Source organism: Copadichromis virginalis, linkage group LG15, assembly GCF_057382275.1.
Source record: "Copadichromis virginalis isolate Kocher_CV1m ecotype Utaka linkage group LG15, C_Virginalis_male_GT1.1, whole genome shotgun sequence".
Taxonomy (NCBI): Eukaryota; Metazoa; Chordata; class Actinopteri; order Cichliformes; family Cichlidae; genus Copadichromis; species Copadichromis virginalis.
In genome coordinates this window covers 32,578,154-32,592,558 of record NC_140632.1, presented here as the reverse complement: position 1 = coordinate 32,592,558, position 14,405 = coordinate 32,578,154, and the positions used below count along the sequence as shown (strand labels likewise).

The 14,405-nt window shown below is 42.9% G+C and overlaps 1 protein-coding gene across 1 annotated transcript in view; it reads right to left on the bottom strand.

Annotated features, from left to right (window-relative positions):
• mdn1 (midasin AAA ATPase 1) overlaps window positions 1-14,405 on the bottom strand; it is a 61,419-nt gene that overhangs the window by 23,319 nt on the left and 23,695 nt on the right. Inside the window, exons 36-62 of the mRNA XM_085432932.1 lie at window positions 13,186-13,394; window positions 12,986-13,108; window positions 12,659-12,856; window positions 12,083-12,190; window positions 8,833-9,021; window positions 8,162-8,251; window positions 7,804-8,067; window positions 7,451-7,715; window positions 7,154-7,313; window positions 6,885-7,001; window positions 6,425-6,633; window positions 6,191-6,339; window positions 5,094-5,293; window positions 4,793-5,016; window positions 4,495-4,608; window positions 4,160-4,289; window positions 3,949-4,055; window positions 3,738-3,871; window positions 3,454-3,620; window positions 3,220-3,340; window positions 2,877-3,090; window positions 2,165-2,405; window positions 1,944-2,067; window positions 1,562-1,726; window positions 1,257-1,471; window positions 788-1,175; window positions 351-463 (exon numbers count right to left, since the gene is read on the bottom strand). Of these exons, the coding sequence (XP_085289058.1) occupies window positions 351-463; window positions 788-1,175; window positions 1,257-1,471; window positions 1,562-1,726; window positions 1,944-2,067; window positions 2,165-2,405; window positions 2,877-3,090; window positions 3,220-3,340; window positions 3,454-3,620; window positions 3,738-3,871; window positions 3,949-4,055; window positions 4,160-4,289; window positions 4,495-4,608; window positions 4,793-5,016; window positions 5,094-5,293; window positions 6,191-6,339; window positions 6,425-6,633; window positions 6,885-7,001; window positions 7,154-7,313; window positions 7,451-7,715; window positions 7,804-8,067; window positions 8,162-8,251; window positions 8,833-9,021; window positions 12,083-12,190; window positions 12,659-12,856; window positions 12,986-13,108; window positions 13,186-13,394 (4,738 nt within the window). The remainder of the gene's footprint in view (window positions 1-350; window positions 464-787; window positions 1,176-1,256; window positions 1,472-1,561; window positions 1,727-1,943; window positions 2,068-2,164; window positions 2,406-2,876; window positions 3,091-3,219; window positions 3,341-3,453; window positions 3,621-3,737; window positions 3,872-3,948; window positions 4,056-4,159; window positions 4,290-4,494; window positions 4,609-4,792; window positions 5,017-5,093; window positions 5,294-6,190; window positions 6,340-6,424; window positions 6,634-6,884; window positions 7,002-7,153; window positions 7,314-7,450; window positions 7,716-7,803; window positions 8,068-8,161; window positions 8,252-8,832; window positions 9,022-12,082; window positions 12,191-12,658; window positions 12,857-12,985; window positions 13,109-13,185; window positions 13,395-14,405) is intronic.

The following is a 14,405-nucleotide window of genomic DNA, read 5'->3' as shown; positions in this document are numbered from 1 at the left end:
GACAGCCTTTGTTTGCTTTTAAAAGTTAATCTTCTTAACAGCGGCTGGTTGTCATTTCATCCAAACGCACAGTAAACATTTGGCTCAAGAGTCCTTAAATTTGCTTAACTACAACTTAAAGTTTGAGAACCCCACAGAATTACTAGTATTTCTAAATGCGTCACTGCCGCTAGAATTAAAAAAAAAAAAAAAAAAAAAAAAAAAAACAGAATCAAATTAATGCACAATGACCAATTATATCAACTCCATTCCCACAGTAAAATCTTCAGAGAGGAATGGGAGTAGTTCTGATTTTCCCTGTGACTTTGATGCAACCGTGACATGCTGAGAGATCAGCATCCAACTCTTACCTGATTCGAGGATGCTGGAAGCCATCAGTTGTGCTGCTCTCCTCCAGTTCTGCTCCGGTCATCAGCTGAGACCACAGGCTCCGCCCTTTCCATTCTTCCTGAAGCAGAGCCAACTGCGACAGACAAAAACAGAGTACTTTTGAGTGTTTTATTGTAGAAAGTACTCTTCATCCACCACATTCCATCCTCTAAAAAAAAAACCTCATCAGAAAATAACATGTTTGAACATGATCTTATAGTGAACTTGGAGTTTATTGTTCAAACCAGAAGACCTCATGTTTTCTTCTAAAGCAGTCTGAAAAGAAAAGGTTACCTTTTTAAAGAAAATTACTTACAATGAACACTACTGTTACATTCACATGAAGCCAATGGTTGTGTGTATTTATACTGACTCAGTTACAAACACTTTACACCTTTGTCAGGAGAGTACTACAGACCTCCTGCTGAGCATAGTTCAGTTTGTAGGCTCTCTTTACAGCTGGGTCAAAGATGGTCTGCGGTGTCCACACTTTGCTCTGCAGCAAGCCCATGTTGACCCAGAACACTCCAGAGCGAGCCAGTGAATTGGAGCCTTGGACTTTGCTCTGGACATATTGCTGCAAGCAGGTAAGGCAGGCTTCCACCAGGCCATCAGGGAGTAGTTTAGGAGGCAGGAAGTCTCTAAAGACCGTCTGGATCTCCTGGGCAGCAATAAGAGGGTCAGGGTCTTCCACCAGGCTCTCACAGCTCTCCATGTAGCCTTCCTGCAAGGTGGGAGGCAGCACGTCAGCCATGCTTTGAAGTTGCCGACGCAGGACTGCACCTTGGAGCCTAAAGTCAGTACCCCTGAGGAGAGATAATGCAACTGTCATCAGCAAAGCCCAAAATAAAAATTGCTGGTTAAGGACATTTAATGTTCCATTATACCTGAAATCAGCCAGCGCACGGATGCTCATGTTGTCCCAGAGCACAGCAGAAAGATCCTGCAGCTGCTGAATCCTCCCTTTCCAATCCCCAAGTCTGACATTGGAGAGGGAGAGAAAAGCCTCTCCTGAAGGTTCCCATGAACCACCCGTCTTACTACAGCTGAGCACTTCCAGTACACAATGGGACCGCACTGCTTTGCTCAGCAGAGCTGGACCCTGGAAACCATATTGCATAAATGTATTAAACAAGCAGAAAACCAGCAGTGTTTGTGGAACAGCGAGTTTGGAGATATTAATAGATGTTACCAGGTTATCTGTTCCTTGGTGCTGCTTTGGATCCGCCTGGGTCTCAGGATGTAGAGGGTCCCATTTAAGCCAGTGTTCTGGGTTTGAGGTTATGCTGCAGGTCCACAGGGAGGATAGAGCCTCCGACAGGAGCTCACACCAAACAAACGGCAGCTCCTCAGCTGGCTGGAAGATAACACATATTTCAGCTTTAAATGGGGATTTTCGTTTGAAAGGCTAACTTCTGGACATGAAATGTCCCGTGTGAGAAATGTGAGTAAAACTGTTCTCAGCAATTGGTTCTTAATGTTTCAACCAGATATAAGTTGAACAGTTGTGATGTAACAAACTCTTTTAGCCGAATATCAACATTTTATATGTGGTCAAACTCATAACTACTGACCCGGTCACTACTGAGCAGGAACCACAGTGGCTGCAGCTGTCTGACATTCATCGGGGTGGACTGGAGGCAGTAACGAAGATGTCTGGAGAGGTCGCGACGTATGCAGTCCTCGGCCTCCTGGTCACTGCAGGTCAACATGAGGAGTTCAGTATACAGTCCATCAACAACATCCAGAACAGGTGCTTTTCTATTTTTGATTACACGACAAAGATGAGCCTTACCTAGGAGAAAGAGCTAGATGCAGCAAGTCTGTGCTAAGTCGTAGCTGATTTAGGACGGCAAGTTCCTCCATCAGGGGCCAGAGCTGGGCCCTGCGGCTGAGCTGCTGCAACTCCTCTACGGACAAAGGGACTCCGTCTGTGGACTCGTCATGCTCCGACATGGAACAGACTTCCAAGAGCCCTCTGGAGGTCATGCAACACTCCTGCTGCTCCACACTCGACACCAACCTCTCCATCACCCCTTATGGGAAGACATATGGGACGCATGCCATCATGTAATGTTTCACATTCATGCTCCTGAATGTTTTAATACCAAATGGTATTTCTAAAAGATTTATATTGTATTTAGTTGAGAATCTTGAAGCAACTCTCTAGATTCCAGAAAACATGTTCAACAAAATCTGACTCTAAAAATAAAGTTCAAGATCAACTCCGAGATGGCAACTGAACTTTCCTGTTTCAGCACAGATGATCAAAGTAAATTCAGTAAGCCGAGCATGTGAGTTAAGCACACAGAAACAAAGCCATCATCAACGGAGCTCCAGAAACATGGAGGCTGTACAGATTGTATTCTGATTCTGACGATATATCTGTGATGTAATCACAGTCACTGTTTTTATATATTGAAAGTATATAAGAATCTTATTCTGAGTCCCATAAATATCCAACAATCACATTTTATGGCAAAAGCTTTTCTGCAACTCAAGCTCACCTGACTTTTGAGGGTCCAACTGGTTGTTTGCTAAGAGAATGAGGCCCCAGGCTTCCAGGAGACTTTCTTTGATGTCCAGTCCGAGTCCAGCACCCTGAAGTCGAACCAGCTCTTGCTTCGAATGAATCATGTTGTTGTCCAGTTTTAGATCACTCACATCCAGGGCTTTACTCAGGAGCCTGAGCTGAGATGCACACTTAACTACTGACTCCAGCTGAAAAGACAGATGGATATAGTTTCATCTCATAAATATAAGAATATAAAAGAGTGAGTGACAGATGGTACTTAAACTGGCTTTTATATTACTTTATTATTAGACCTAGCTGATGAATTATATCCAGACCTTAAAAGGAAGAGTTTTCCCCAGGGTTTTCTGAATGCCCTTCAGAGCTGTAGCTACAGACACTGGGGTGGACAGAACAGTCTGGATGGCTGTTGAGGTGGCCTGCAGCTCCTGGTGACCTCTATTTTTAGAACAGCAATTTCAGAAGAAAGTACTTCAGACTAAATAAAAATACATATACAAATACAAAATACTTGTATAAATGATACAAGTATTTGCAAGAAAGGGATTTACTCAAACGTGACATCAGCGTCTCCCAGGAGAAGCTGTGGCAGTCGGAGGATGAGGTGTTTCTGGACCCACTGCCAGTGCAGAGACAGCACAGAGATGCCCTTAGAGTCGGGCGTCAGTGTGCTGCACACATCCCAGAATCGATCGAGCCACTGTAGCAGCTGCAGAATCTAAACGCACAATGACAGTGTTGCAGTTGGAGACCATTCTTGTCAAATTTTAAGGTTGTATTTAGATAAAAGAAGAAATACAAAAGAGTAGATTAAAGAGTCAGATAGCGTTCTAACCTCAAACATAATGTGGTCTGAGATGTAAGGTTGTCCGGTCTGAACAGCCTGCAGGATGAAGTAGCCCCACAACTCAAAGAAGGTTTGCAGGTGCATCAGCACAGGGTGTGGCAGGTGACCAATATCCACAGTCCCTGTGAGGAGGATTTGGGTATTTGTTAACTTTTAGAAGCACTAAATTATATTCTAATATAAAAACCAAAGTGCATACCTTTACTGAAGGCCGTGGCTATTTGCAGTACAGAATTCGGACCAGACAGGTTGACAGCGCAAGTGCATACAACAGACCTCTCTTCTCTGTCCATCATCAGAACGATCCTAACACACAAACCGCTCATTAGCAGTCCATTTGTTAACACAGCAGATCTGCATAACTTGATATAAGACTCGGAATTAAGAGAATAGATAACAATTAGTCCCACCTGTTGGCAACTGCGTTTAGTGCCTCTAGGAACTCCGTGTATCTTTCTTCATCCTCAAAGTTGCACTTGTTGGCCAAAATGTCCAAGTATTGCTTATTCCACCGCATATCCACCAAAATCCTGTATTCATCTGGCAACACAACATTTGTTTAGATGTTATCATTTACTGATAGATACATTCAGTTTTCTTGAAGTTTTCCTAAAGTCATCTAGTAGCAGAAACAGGCAGTAAATTAAAAAACAAACAAACAAAAAAACTTTTATTAAAACTTCAATATTCTAGTGTGCGAATAGATTTCACTTTTCTTTCACCGAAGAACAAGAAAACTGTTTACCTGTGCTGTGGGGCTGGAGTAATTCTGCTAGTGACTTGCCCTTAGCGGCAAGCTTGCTACCAAACACAGCCTTTAAAGCCCTGTTTCCTGCTTCCACCTGGACCAGCGCGGCATCTGTAAGAGTAAACCATCACATTATCAGGGGATCTGCAGCACTGAATAGCCCTGCCATCGATTTACAAAACAATTTAATTTGACTTTTTGACATTAACTTTGTTTCGAAGAATAAAGCACCTTTGCTGTAGTCTAAATGTTTGGGTTGTTGTGTGTAGTGTAGTTTGTTTGCACTGTAACAAACCAGGAGCATATTTGTGGCTCTTTCCCAAGTGTGACAGCCAGCTGCTGCGCATGATCCAGTCTCCGTGAGAGGCTCTCTCTGTGAGCAGTCTCACTGCCGTGGGGATCAGCCTCAGAGCATTTCCATCCTCCAAACCCCCCACTGCTTCAGAGAACACCAGGCCTTCATGGACACCGCTGTTCTGCAATACCCTCTGTAGGTCACTCAGACTCAGAGGCTGGCTCCTGCAGAAATAAAACTTATGTAATCACTTCTTTAATGAGAAAATGTATGATTTAGCTGGCGTGACTAATTGATTTACCGTTTGCCTTGGAGGCTGAGTGTGTTCAGACAAAATAAGAGGACCTGTCCATCTCTGATAACAGTAGAGAAGCAGGAATCCTCTGTAGAGAGGAGGGCAGAGGGGAAGCTGTCAGGCCAGACTCCAGCACACAGCAACCCACAGCCCCATTCTTCTGTGTCCAGGATGCTCAAGTGCTGCTCAATCACCTGCTGGGCTTTCTAGGAAGAAAATGTACTCATGTTTATTCATCCTTTATGAAGGCTGACCATTTCAAATATTTCAGGTTATCCAGAGTTTCCCCTGATTTTCAGTGGCCTATCAGGGTTGTTGAAGGGTGGTGGTGTCCACCCTTGACTGCATTTAGCTGGATCTGAACAGACAGTATGTCTCTGAACACCTCAGAATTCATCGGGCTACTTTTGTTCTAATCACTAGTCTCCCAGTGTTGCTGGCAGCCATGCATGCCCAAGTCATCACACTGGCTCTGCCGTGTTTTACAGATGATGTGATACGGGCTGTTCTACCTTCTCCATACTTTTTTCTTTCCATCATTCTGGTAGAGGTTAATATTGGTTTCATCTGTCCAATGAATGTTTTTCCAGAACTATGCCAGCTTTTTTTTTTTTAAAAGCAAAAGTCCAATCTAGTGACCAATCAAGTGGCTTGTATCTTGCAGTGAGCCCTCTGTATTTACTTTCATGCAGTCTTCTTTTAGGGTAGACTTGGATATTGATACGTCTACCTCCTGGAGAGTATTTGTTCATTTGCTTGGTTGTTGTTGCCTGTTGAGAACGGGTTTCTCTTCACCATGGAAATGATTCTGCGATCATCCACCACTGTTGTCTCCCATGGAGTTCACCAGTGCTTTCTTTCTCAGGATGTACCAAACCGCAGATTTTGCCACTCCTAATATTGTAGCAATTTTGCATTTTTCTTTTCTCAGCTTAAGGATGGTTTGTTTCACCTGCATGGAGAGCTTCTATCTATCTATCTATCTATCTATCTATCTATCTATCTATCTAGATATAGAAAAGGTAGATAGATATGGATTCCTATACAATATGGAGAGATCGATAAAGAGATATATCTTGAAAAAAAACATAACAAAAAAATACCTTCTGGTTGGCAGAATTGTGCTGACAGAAAGAGTAGGCCTCCCCACAGGCATGCTGCAAGGCGCTAGGCAAATCCACACCTCTCTGTAGCTGGCAGCTCAGCAGAGTGGCAGCATGAAGAAGAGAAGCCACTGATGAGGCTGGGGAGTCTAACAGGCAGAGGCCAAATGCTTTGATAACTGCTACAGACAAACCGAGGGCTTATTTATTTATTCTTATGCTGTTAGCACTTACCCCAGATAGCAGATTTAACGGCCTTATGTATTTCAATCAGCAGATCACACACACAGTCCCCGGTCACCCCAGCAGTGTGAAGCAAAATCTTTAGGTCTAGTGTGTCCCAGCACACAGCTTCGTGTTCCCCTGGAATGTAAATCTCCACCCCTCTGTTCCTCATAGCTCTGGAGAGCTCCCCGTGCACAGGATCCATGGTCAGGAACAACCTGGGAAGAAAAACAAACAAACAAAAACACAAAACACACATCTAAGAACTGTTGATGAATGGTAAATGGCCTGTATTTGTATAGCGCTTTTACTAGTCCCCCCTAAGGACCCCAAAGCGCTTTACACACCCAGTCATCCACCCATTCACTCACTGGTGGAGGCAAGCTACAGTTGTAGCCACTGCTGCCCTGGGGCAGACTGACATTAGTGAATGCAACAAACCAGTGATAGTTGTACTTTTTTATACTACCTGAAGTTAGGGTGTGGGGTGATTTTGGGAGTGCTCCCATCTATGACACCACGTTCGTTGATGACGAGTGATCCACCAGGCTCCAGCAGAGCATTGAGGCGATCCAGCACTGAGGCACTAATTACATAAATGCACAATCAGTGCAGTTGGTTATAGTGTTCGTGTCACGGCTGACTTTTATACAACTACAGTTCTTGCTTCACATTTCACAAGTAAAACGTGTTTAAGATGAAGGAGAACACAGTTACACATAAGCTAACATTTCTCACTTGCAGAAGTTGACGTTGTCCATAAGCAACCAGTCGCCAGACTGAAGGGCCTGGACGAGCATACCATCCAACCACTCAAAACCTCCGTTTGTCCAGCCGTCCTCCAGCTGAGCCAGACGCTCCTTCAGCAGCGTGAAGTCCATCTGAAGCTTAGACATGTCTGAGGACAATACATGTAATGTTATAATATTTTACATACTTGACCAGCAAAAAAACAACAACCAAAAAACAAAACAAAACAAGACACTTGAAACTGTTCCCTTTATATTTTGTCTGTACTCAATAATTGGTTGTTACCAGTGAACACTTTGAGCTTGGTGTTGAGTTTCTGCAGCAGGAGGATGATAACCTCCAGCTTGTTCAGTGCCTCAGAGTTGATTGTTCCTCCAGTTCTTTGCAGTCCTTCCTGCTTCAGCCAATGGCAGAACAGGCCCCATGTCTGCAGCAAGAACTCTGTGTCCTGGATGCCACCATCAAGTGACATCAATCCACGCCTTATTACCATGGCAACTATGTAATCTACACTCTCCAGAACTTGCTGCCACGGGCGCATGATATCCACCTGCAATGAGGAAAAAAGGGAAAGACCGCAGGATGACGTGGTCTGCTATTTTCAGGTTATAAACAAAGACCTGAGTTCTCAGTGTCACCTGCTCAAAGCCTCCCAGTAGCTCTGTGGTGTCCATGGCACTGTTCATGGCCATGATTCTGAGGCGATGTCCAGTCAGTAGAGAGAGCAGTCTCACCAGGCTGGTCTTTCCACTTGCTGTGGGGCCGACCAGTATGGTCATCCAGCCCATCTCCACACACTTCATCAGGGACTCCAGAGGCCTTAAGCACTGATGTGTGATGGACAGCGGTGTGTCTGGAGCCACATTGGCTCCACCACTGCGATGCAGCACAGAGTAGCCCACCTGCAACAGCAAATGATTGGAGGGTAATTTGCAAACTATGATTTGAAATGAAATAAAACAAAACAAGTTTTATTGTTTTGACAAATCAACAAACCTGTAGGTTGAATGGAGTGATGTGGAACTCTCTGGGGCCGCAGTAAGGCTCAAAGTCCTCCCCAAACACCTTCCTGAACACAGACAGCACCTATACGGCACGGGAGGAGGTTCAGTATTGCCACTGGTCATGAACTAAAGTATAACTGACTCCCAGTACCTAATAACTGAACACAATTCAGTTCAGCCACCAGCAGCACAGTTTCCAACATGCTTCTGATAAGAGGTTTTTGCAGTGAAAGTCCTGCCATATTGGAGAACAGTCCTAGCCCCTCCTGACATGAATATCACCAAGCCAGCCAACTTGGTTTTAAGCTTCTGATAAAATCACAGTGGAGGTATTCCAATAGTGCTATTCGTTGCGATTTAATGTTCTTTTCTCTCCTTATAGGAAGTCAAACTGTTAGTCCGTAGGATATCGAGATATTTCAATAAGAGGAAATTCAAACTTGTAGTGGGCTAAACACAAACCCTTGTAGAACACCACATTTAACAGATTGAAAAGTCCAAAGTTACAGTTTCAGTACACTTGGCTTATGACAATGGAGTTTTCTTCCTCGTCTGAAGATATGCGATTCTAAATTGACTACATATGTGATAAGGAAAGAGCACTTAAACTGTACGTCATTCACATACTTAGCAGGCTATGAAAAAGCTGGTAAAACAGTTTACCTGAGCTTTATCAGACTCTGTTCTCATTCTGTCAGCATACACCAATGCCACATGCTGGCCTGGGTTAAAAAATCCAGGTGCTTGGTCAGCCTGCATAAGTTGACACCAACGGAACAAGTCACGCAGGTTGAACTCCCAGGGACTTCCTCTCTGACCCCAATGTCTGTCTTTACACACTTCCTGGACAAGCTGTGGAGAGAACACATTAAAAAAATGCATTAAAATAAAAAAGTATCCTTTAGTCTTTTCTTTATATTTTGTTACATACAGTGCACATACATTAATGCTTTTGTGCATTAAAAATAGCCAAAGTTTAAATAATGAGGTTAAATGATAAATGACCTGGAATCACCCAATGTGAATTGGGTGCACTATCCATGGACTGTCAGTGTGTAAATATTGATGACAAGACCCAGCAACAGCACACTCTTTAAAGAGTTTACTTGGTTGTTAAAAGGGATCAATCTCATGTAGGAGTGAGCGGTTTAGCCACTGCCAAGTTGACGTAAGCATCTGGTGAAGACCCATACTTTGGACAATGCCTCTATCTGGCAATAGAGCTCACTGCTGGCAGACGGGCACCCCTGGAGTGGAGTGGACAGTGAACACGCTACCTTTATGGAACCAAAAAACCAGCTTTACATGCTTTCCAACCTGGCGCTATGATGAAGAGTAATAAACTGAAAGACGCAACCCACACTAGCATCTGGTGACCAAGGTGTAAAATGTGATTTTCAGTCCATCATGGATGGCGTTTTCTCTGGTCTGGTGATGCATTATACCTAACACTCATCACTGTGAGAGATCCATGTCATATAACTCTAACATAACAGGAGGCTTGTTTATGTGATTTGATATTTCACAGAGACAAAAATAGTTTTGGAGTTTGAAATTCTCAAAACTGGACGACAACATCCAATTCAGAAAAGAATTCAGCAGATCAGTTTGCCTAGGTTTTCATGGCGGTATGCTTTAGATAATTCTGTTGAAATGTAAACCTCCACACAAGCCTGGAACCCTGAGCACTCAGTAAAGCGGACTGGATGGAGGGAACATATTGATGTGGTGACACTTACTGCAGGGTGTCCTCTAAAAAGAAAGCACACAGGAAATTACTGCCAGACAGTGCAATCCTGGTTTCACCAGAACAGATCAGGTTCATTTGAGCAAACTCTCATTAGGTCATCATGTCTTTTAGCAAGCAATTAGCCCACTTTTCCCTTAAAGCCTGAAGAAATGCACTGATGGATTTTGGCATAGACAAAATATAAGCATGGATCCATGCTAGCTTATCAATGGCACCCTGCTGGTGGCAGGGTAACAGCATGGAGATATTTCTTGACCTACACTTTGGGTGCTTTAGTACCAACTGACCATTGTTCACATGCCAAGCCTACCTGACTGTTGTTGATGAAAGAGACAATCGTCTCTGTCCACAGTGGACACATATTCTAAAGGTTGCTTCTAGCAAAGTAACACATCAAGTTGCAAAGCTCAAATCACTACAAACTAATTGTTTGACCATGAGAACGAGTTTGCTGTGCTCAAATAGGCTACACTGTCAATCCAATACAGCATCTTTGGGATGTGGGGGAACGGCAGATTCGCTTCATGGATGTGCAACCGACAAATAACAACCAACTGTGTGATGCTATTATACCAATATGGACCGGAAACTCTAAGGAATGTTTCCAGCACCTTTTTAAATCTATGCCACACAAAAATGAATCTAGTTTTGGAGGCAAAATGAGTCCAACCATGTTCTAGCATCATTGAAGTAAGTAGATATAATAAATGTGCGGAAAACCTAACAGAAACCAACAAAATAAAGGAAAAGAGAAAAGCATACTGTGATGGCTGCACTTACAGCCACACAGTGGTAATACCCACCATGTTAGTGTAGAGGCTTATAAGTAACATTGCATTCACATTTCTTTCTTTAAATATAGGAATTTATTTACAGGACAATAAATAACTGGTTTTGGTTTAGAATTCATTCACATATCCACATAACACTGCATTCTAAAATAAGTGCGCACATTTTAGTTTACACTGTTATGTATGATTAATCTTTTGTTTTCTGAGTTACCTTAGTTGCAGCTGTTCCAGTCCCTTGATTAAGGAGCCAAGAGGTGGAAAAGGGGCAGAGCGAGCTTTAAAGGAAGGCTACAAATTGGTTCACGCCATAATTCAGGACCGGGGGGGGGGAATTAGAGTTCATTATGTTTGGTTTAGTTAGGTTTTGTGTGTTTTACCCCTTCTCCTGTTTTTGTGGGCTGATCAGCCACTATTTAAGTTTCCCCTTTGTCTCGTTAAGTTAGGTCAGTTTGTTTGGCTACGTTCACACTGCAGGTCTTAATGCTCAATTCCGATTTTTTGATCAAATCCGATTTTTTTGTCTGCTCGTTCACACTACAAATAAAATGCGACAGCAAACGCTCTCTAGTGTGAACGCTCAAAGCGGCCCGCATGCGCAAAAGAAGCTGTCACACACAACGAGCTCTGTTTAGACCCAGAGCAACAGTATTGTTTGACTGATGGCCCTTAATATGCAGACTTCGGACTTCGTTTCCCAATTTTTGCTTTAAGTTATTTTGTTATTTACATAATAATGTAAATAACCTAATAATGATCCTTATTGCTGTTTTAGAGAGGAGCGGTGCTTCAAATGATAGCTGCAGATTTCTGTCAGAATCTGCAGATTACAGTACAAATAAAATGTTCACATTGTCTTCCCAACAGTTTCACTAACATCTACACTGGATGGCCAGGAAGCGTTCGCGATGTCTTCTCGGGCGCTTCTCTGGCGCTGATAATTGGCTTCAGTCTTGTGTCGGTGACGTAAAAGGCGGATTTAATGCGACTTGACCGTTCAAACAGCAGTCGCTTTCTAAAACATCGGATATGTATCGGATTCAGTACCACATACGAAAGTGACCCAGATCGGATTTGAAAATATCGGATTTGCGCCGTTCACACTGTCATAGCATGATCGGATATGGGTCGCATAGGGTCAAAAAAATCGGATTTGATGCGCTTTCGCCTGCAGTGTGAACGTAGCCTTTGTGTTATCGGTTGTGTTGTCAACTTTGAGTAGAGTTTTGTTAGTTTGACCTCTTTTATGGGCCCAAGATTTTGATTCTTTTTGCATGAGTTAACCAATTATGTTTTTTGGGTTAAATAAAAAAAGCATTTTTTGGACTTTAACCTGTGCCTAAGTTTCCTTCACTGCTCGGTCCATCACACATACCCTGTTACTGAATTCGACCATTTTGATAACAATTTCCTTGTCGATACTGGGAAAAATCAAGTCTCCTATGAACTCCATGTCCTTGCTGGTAAGCTGGTCCACAAAAACCTGGGAAGACAGGGCCAGATAAGAGTTCATGAAAAACAGCAACCAGAATATGAATGATGGAGTAGCTCATCTGGCTGATCCATCATAGTTCAGAGGTCATTTTAAGGTTACTTTGTAGAAATGGAGTGTTTTACAAAAACTGCCTACATTGTTTTTGCACAACTACACAACTTTTCTGAACAGGCACAGATGTCACCACTGTAGTTTTCACATGTTTATGGTGTGATAAGCAATCACAGTGACTGAAATTATTCACAAATAAAAAAACAAAAATAGCTGAAACCTGACACACCAAGTCTTCTTTTATCCCCTGCAACAAGCACATTATAAAAATCTTACTCTTAATTTTTAAGTGGATCTGGTCAACTAAATAACTGTCTATTAAGACTATTCTACCGCACATAAAAGCTTTTCTATGAAAATAAAAAAAATAAAATAAAAAAGCAAAAACCCTTAATCAGGTCTTACCTGAGTGAATCTGTTGAGGAAGGATTTGGGCAGCCCCTTACGCCCCCCACCTTGAGTGAAAGGGTTCTGGCATCCAAAGATCTTCGTCTTGTCATGCTGTACCTGAAAGCTCATGGCCAGTTCTGGAATGTAGATCTCTGCTCGGTGATCAAAGCAGGCATTAAGACCTTCCAGCACTGACTGAGAGGCCAAGTTCAACTATGATGGAAAAACACCAGTAATACAGCTGATCAGTCTAATCAGATTGTTTGGAGTTTGAAAAATGTTAGAGCAAAACTATAAAATCAGTGTACAAAACTGCAAGAGTGTTAAAAGAGTGATCCCTACCTCGTCCAGTACCACCCAGTGCCCTGCCTTCAAAGCAGCCAAAAGGGGGCCATCTCGCCACGCAAACTCTCCTCCCTTCCCACCCTCCACTGGGAGATCTGTCCCAAATAAATCGGTGACATCCTGCAGAGAGTGTATGTCATCATTACCAGAGGCTTTACAGTCAAGTTCAGAGCACAGTGCTGAGCATGTCAATTTACCGTTTGCTCCGACAGGTTGATTCTGACCAGATGGTTTCCAGAAGCTTTTGCTAGTGCAGCCACCAGGCTGGTTTTTCCCACGCCAGGTGAGCCCTCGAGGAGCACAGGCCTCTGCAGCTTCAGTGCCCGCAGAATCCTCTGAGCATTCACTGCAGTGGTGCCTGCTGCAATGGCGTAGTTTGACAGGTTACGGCTCTCGGTGTGAGGCCCTGGAAACAAAGGCATTATAAGACATTACGCAAACATCAGTGAACTCATCACAAGCACTTAAAGAGTTGTATGTGTGTTATCATGGAAGACAGGTCCACTGTACACTATCGGTCAAAAAGTTATTCTAGTTATTTATTACAATTCAAGTCATTCAAGTCAAATGAATAGCTTGAAATGGTACAAAGGTAAGTGGTGAACTAACTGCCAGAGGTTAAATAAAGAGGTAAGGATACCCAAAAGTGTAACATGATGTACATTTCAGAATGATACAAAAATGGAAGACAGACAGTCCATCATAACACTTATAAATGTAGGTGTTTCCTACAGAGAAACTGCAAACAAAGTCAAGGTGTCAGTGAGTACAGTTTCCTTCACCATTAAAAGGCACTCAAAAACAAACTCTGACAGGAGGAGGTTTGACAGACCCAAAGACATAACTGAATCAAGTTTCTGGGAGTTAACAGCTTGCATTGTCCAAGCTATGCCAGAACTGCCTCAGGAAAAAGAACAAGATGGTAAGCTTGAAAACATGGAGTGACCAGCACAGTCTCCAGACTTAAACCCCATGGAGATGGTTTGAGATGAACTGGACAGAAGAGTGAAAGCAAAGAAACCTACAAGTGCCACACATTTATGGGAACTTCTGCAACAGATATGGGAAGAACTTCTACTGGTTTTTATTGTAGAAAGAATGCTTTCAGCTGTTATATCTGCCAAAGGTGGTTACTTTGACGAGTCAAAAGTTTAGAATACATTTTGGTCTATAAATTGATTCCTCCAATCGCTTATTTGTACGATGCTTTCATTTCAGAGTGCAGTGAGACATCAAAGCGGCATCATTTTCAATAAAAAAAAAACAGGAAAAATGGGGTGTTCTAAAACTTTTGACCGGTAGTATACATGAGCATGTGTAGTTTCATGTAAAGAAAGTCTTTGTAGAAGTGGTGCAGAACAGGATCCACATCTCGGAATAAAGCAGCTGTTCTAGAGCGGCAACTAGCCCGCTATGG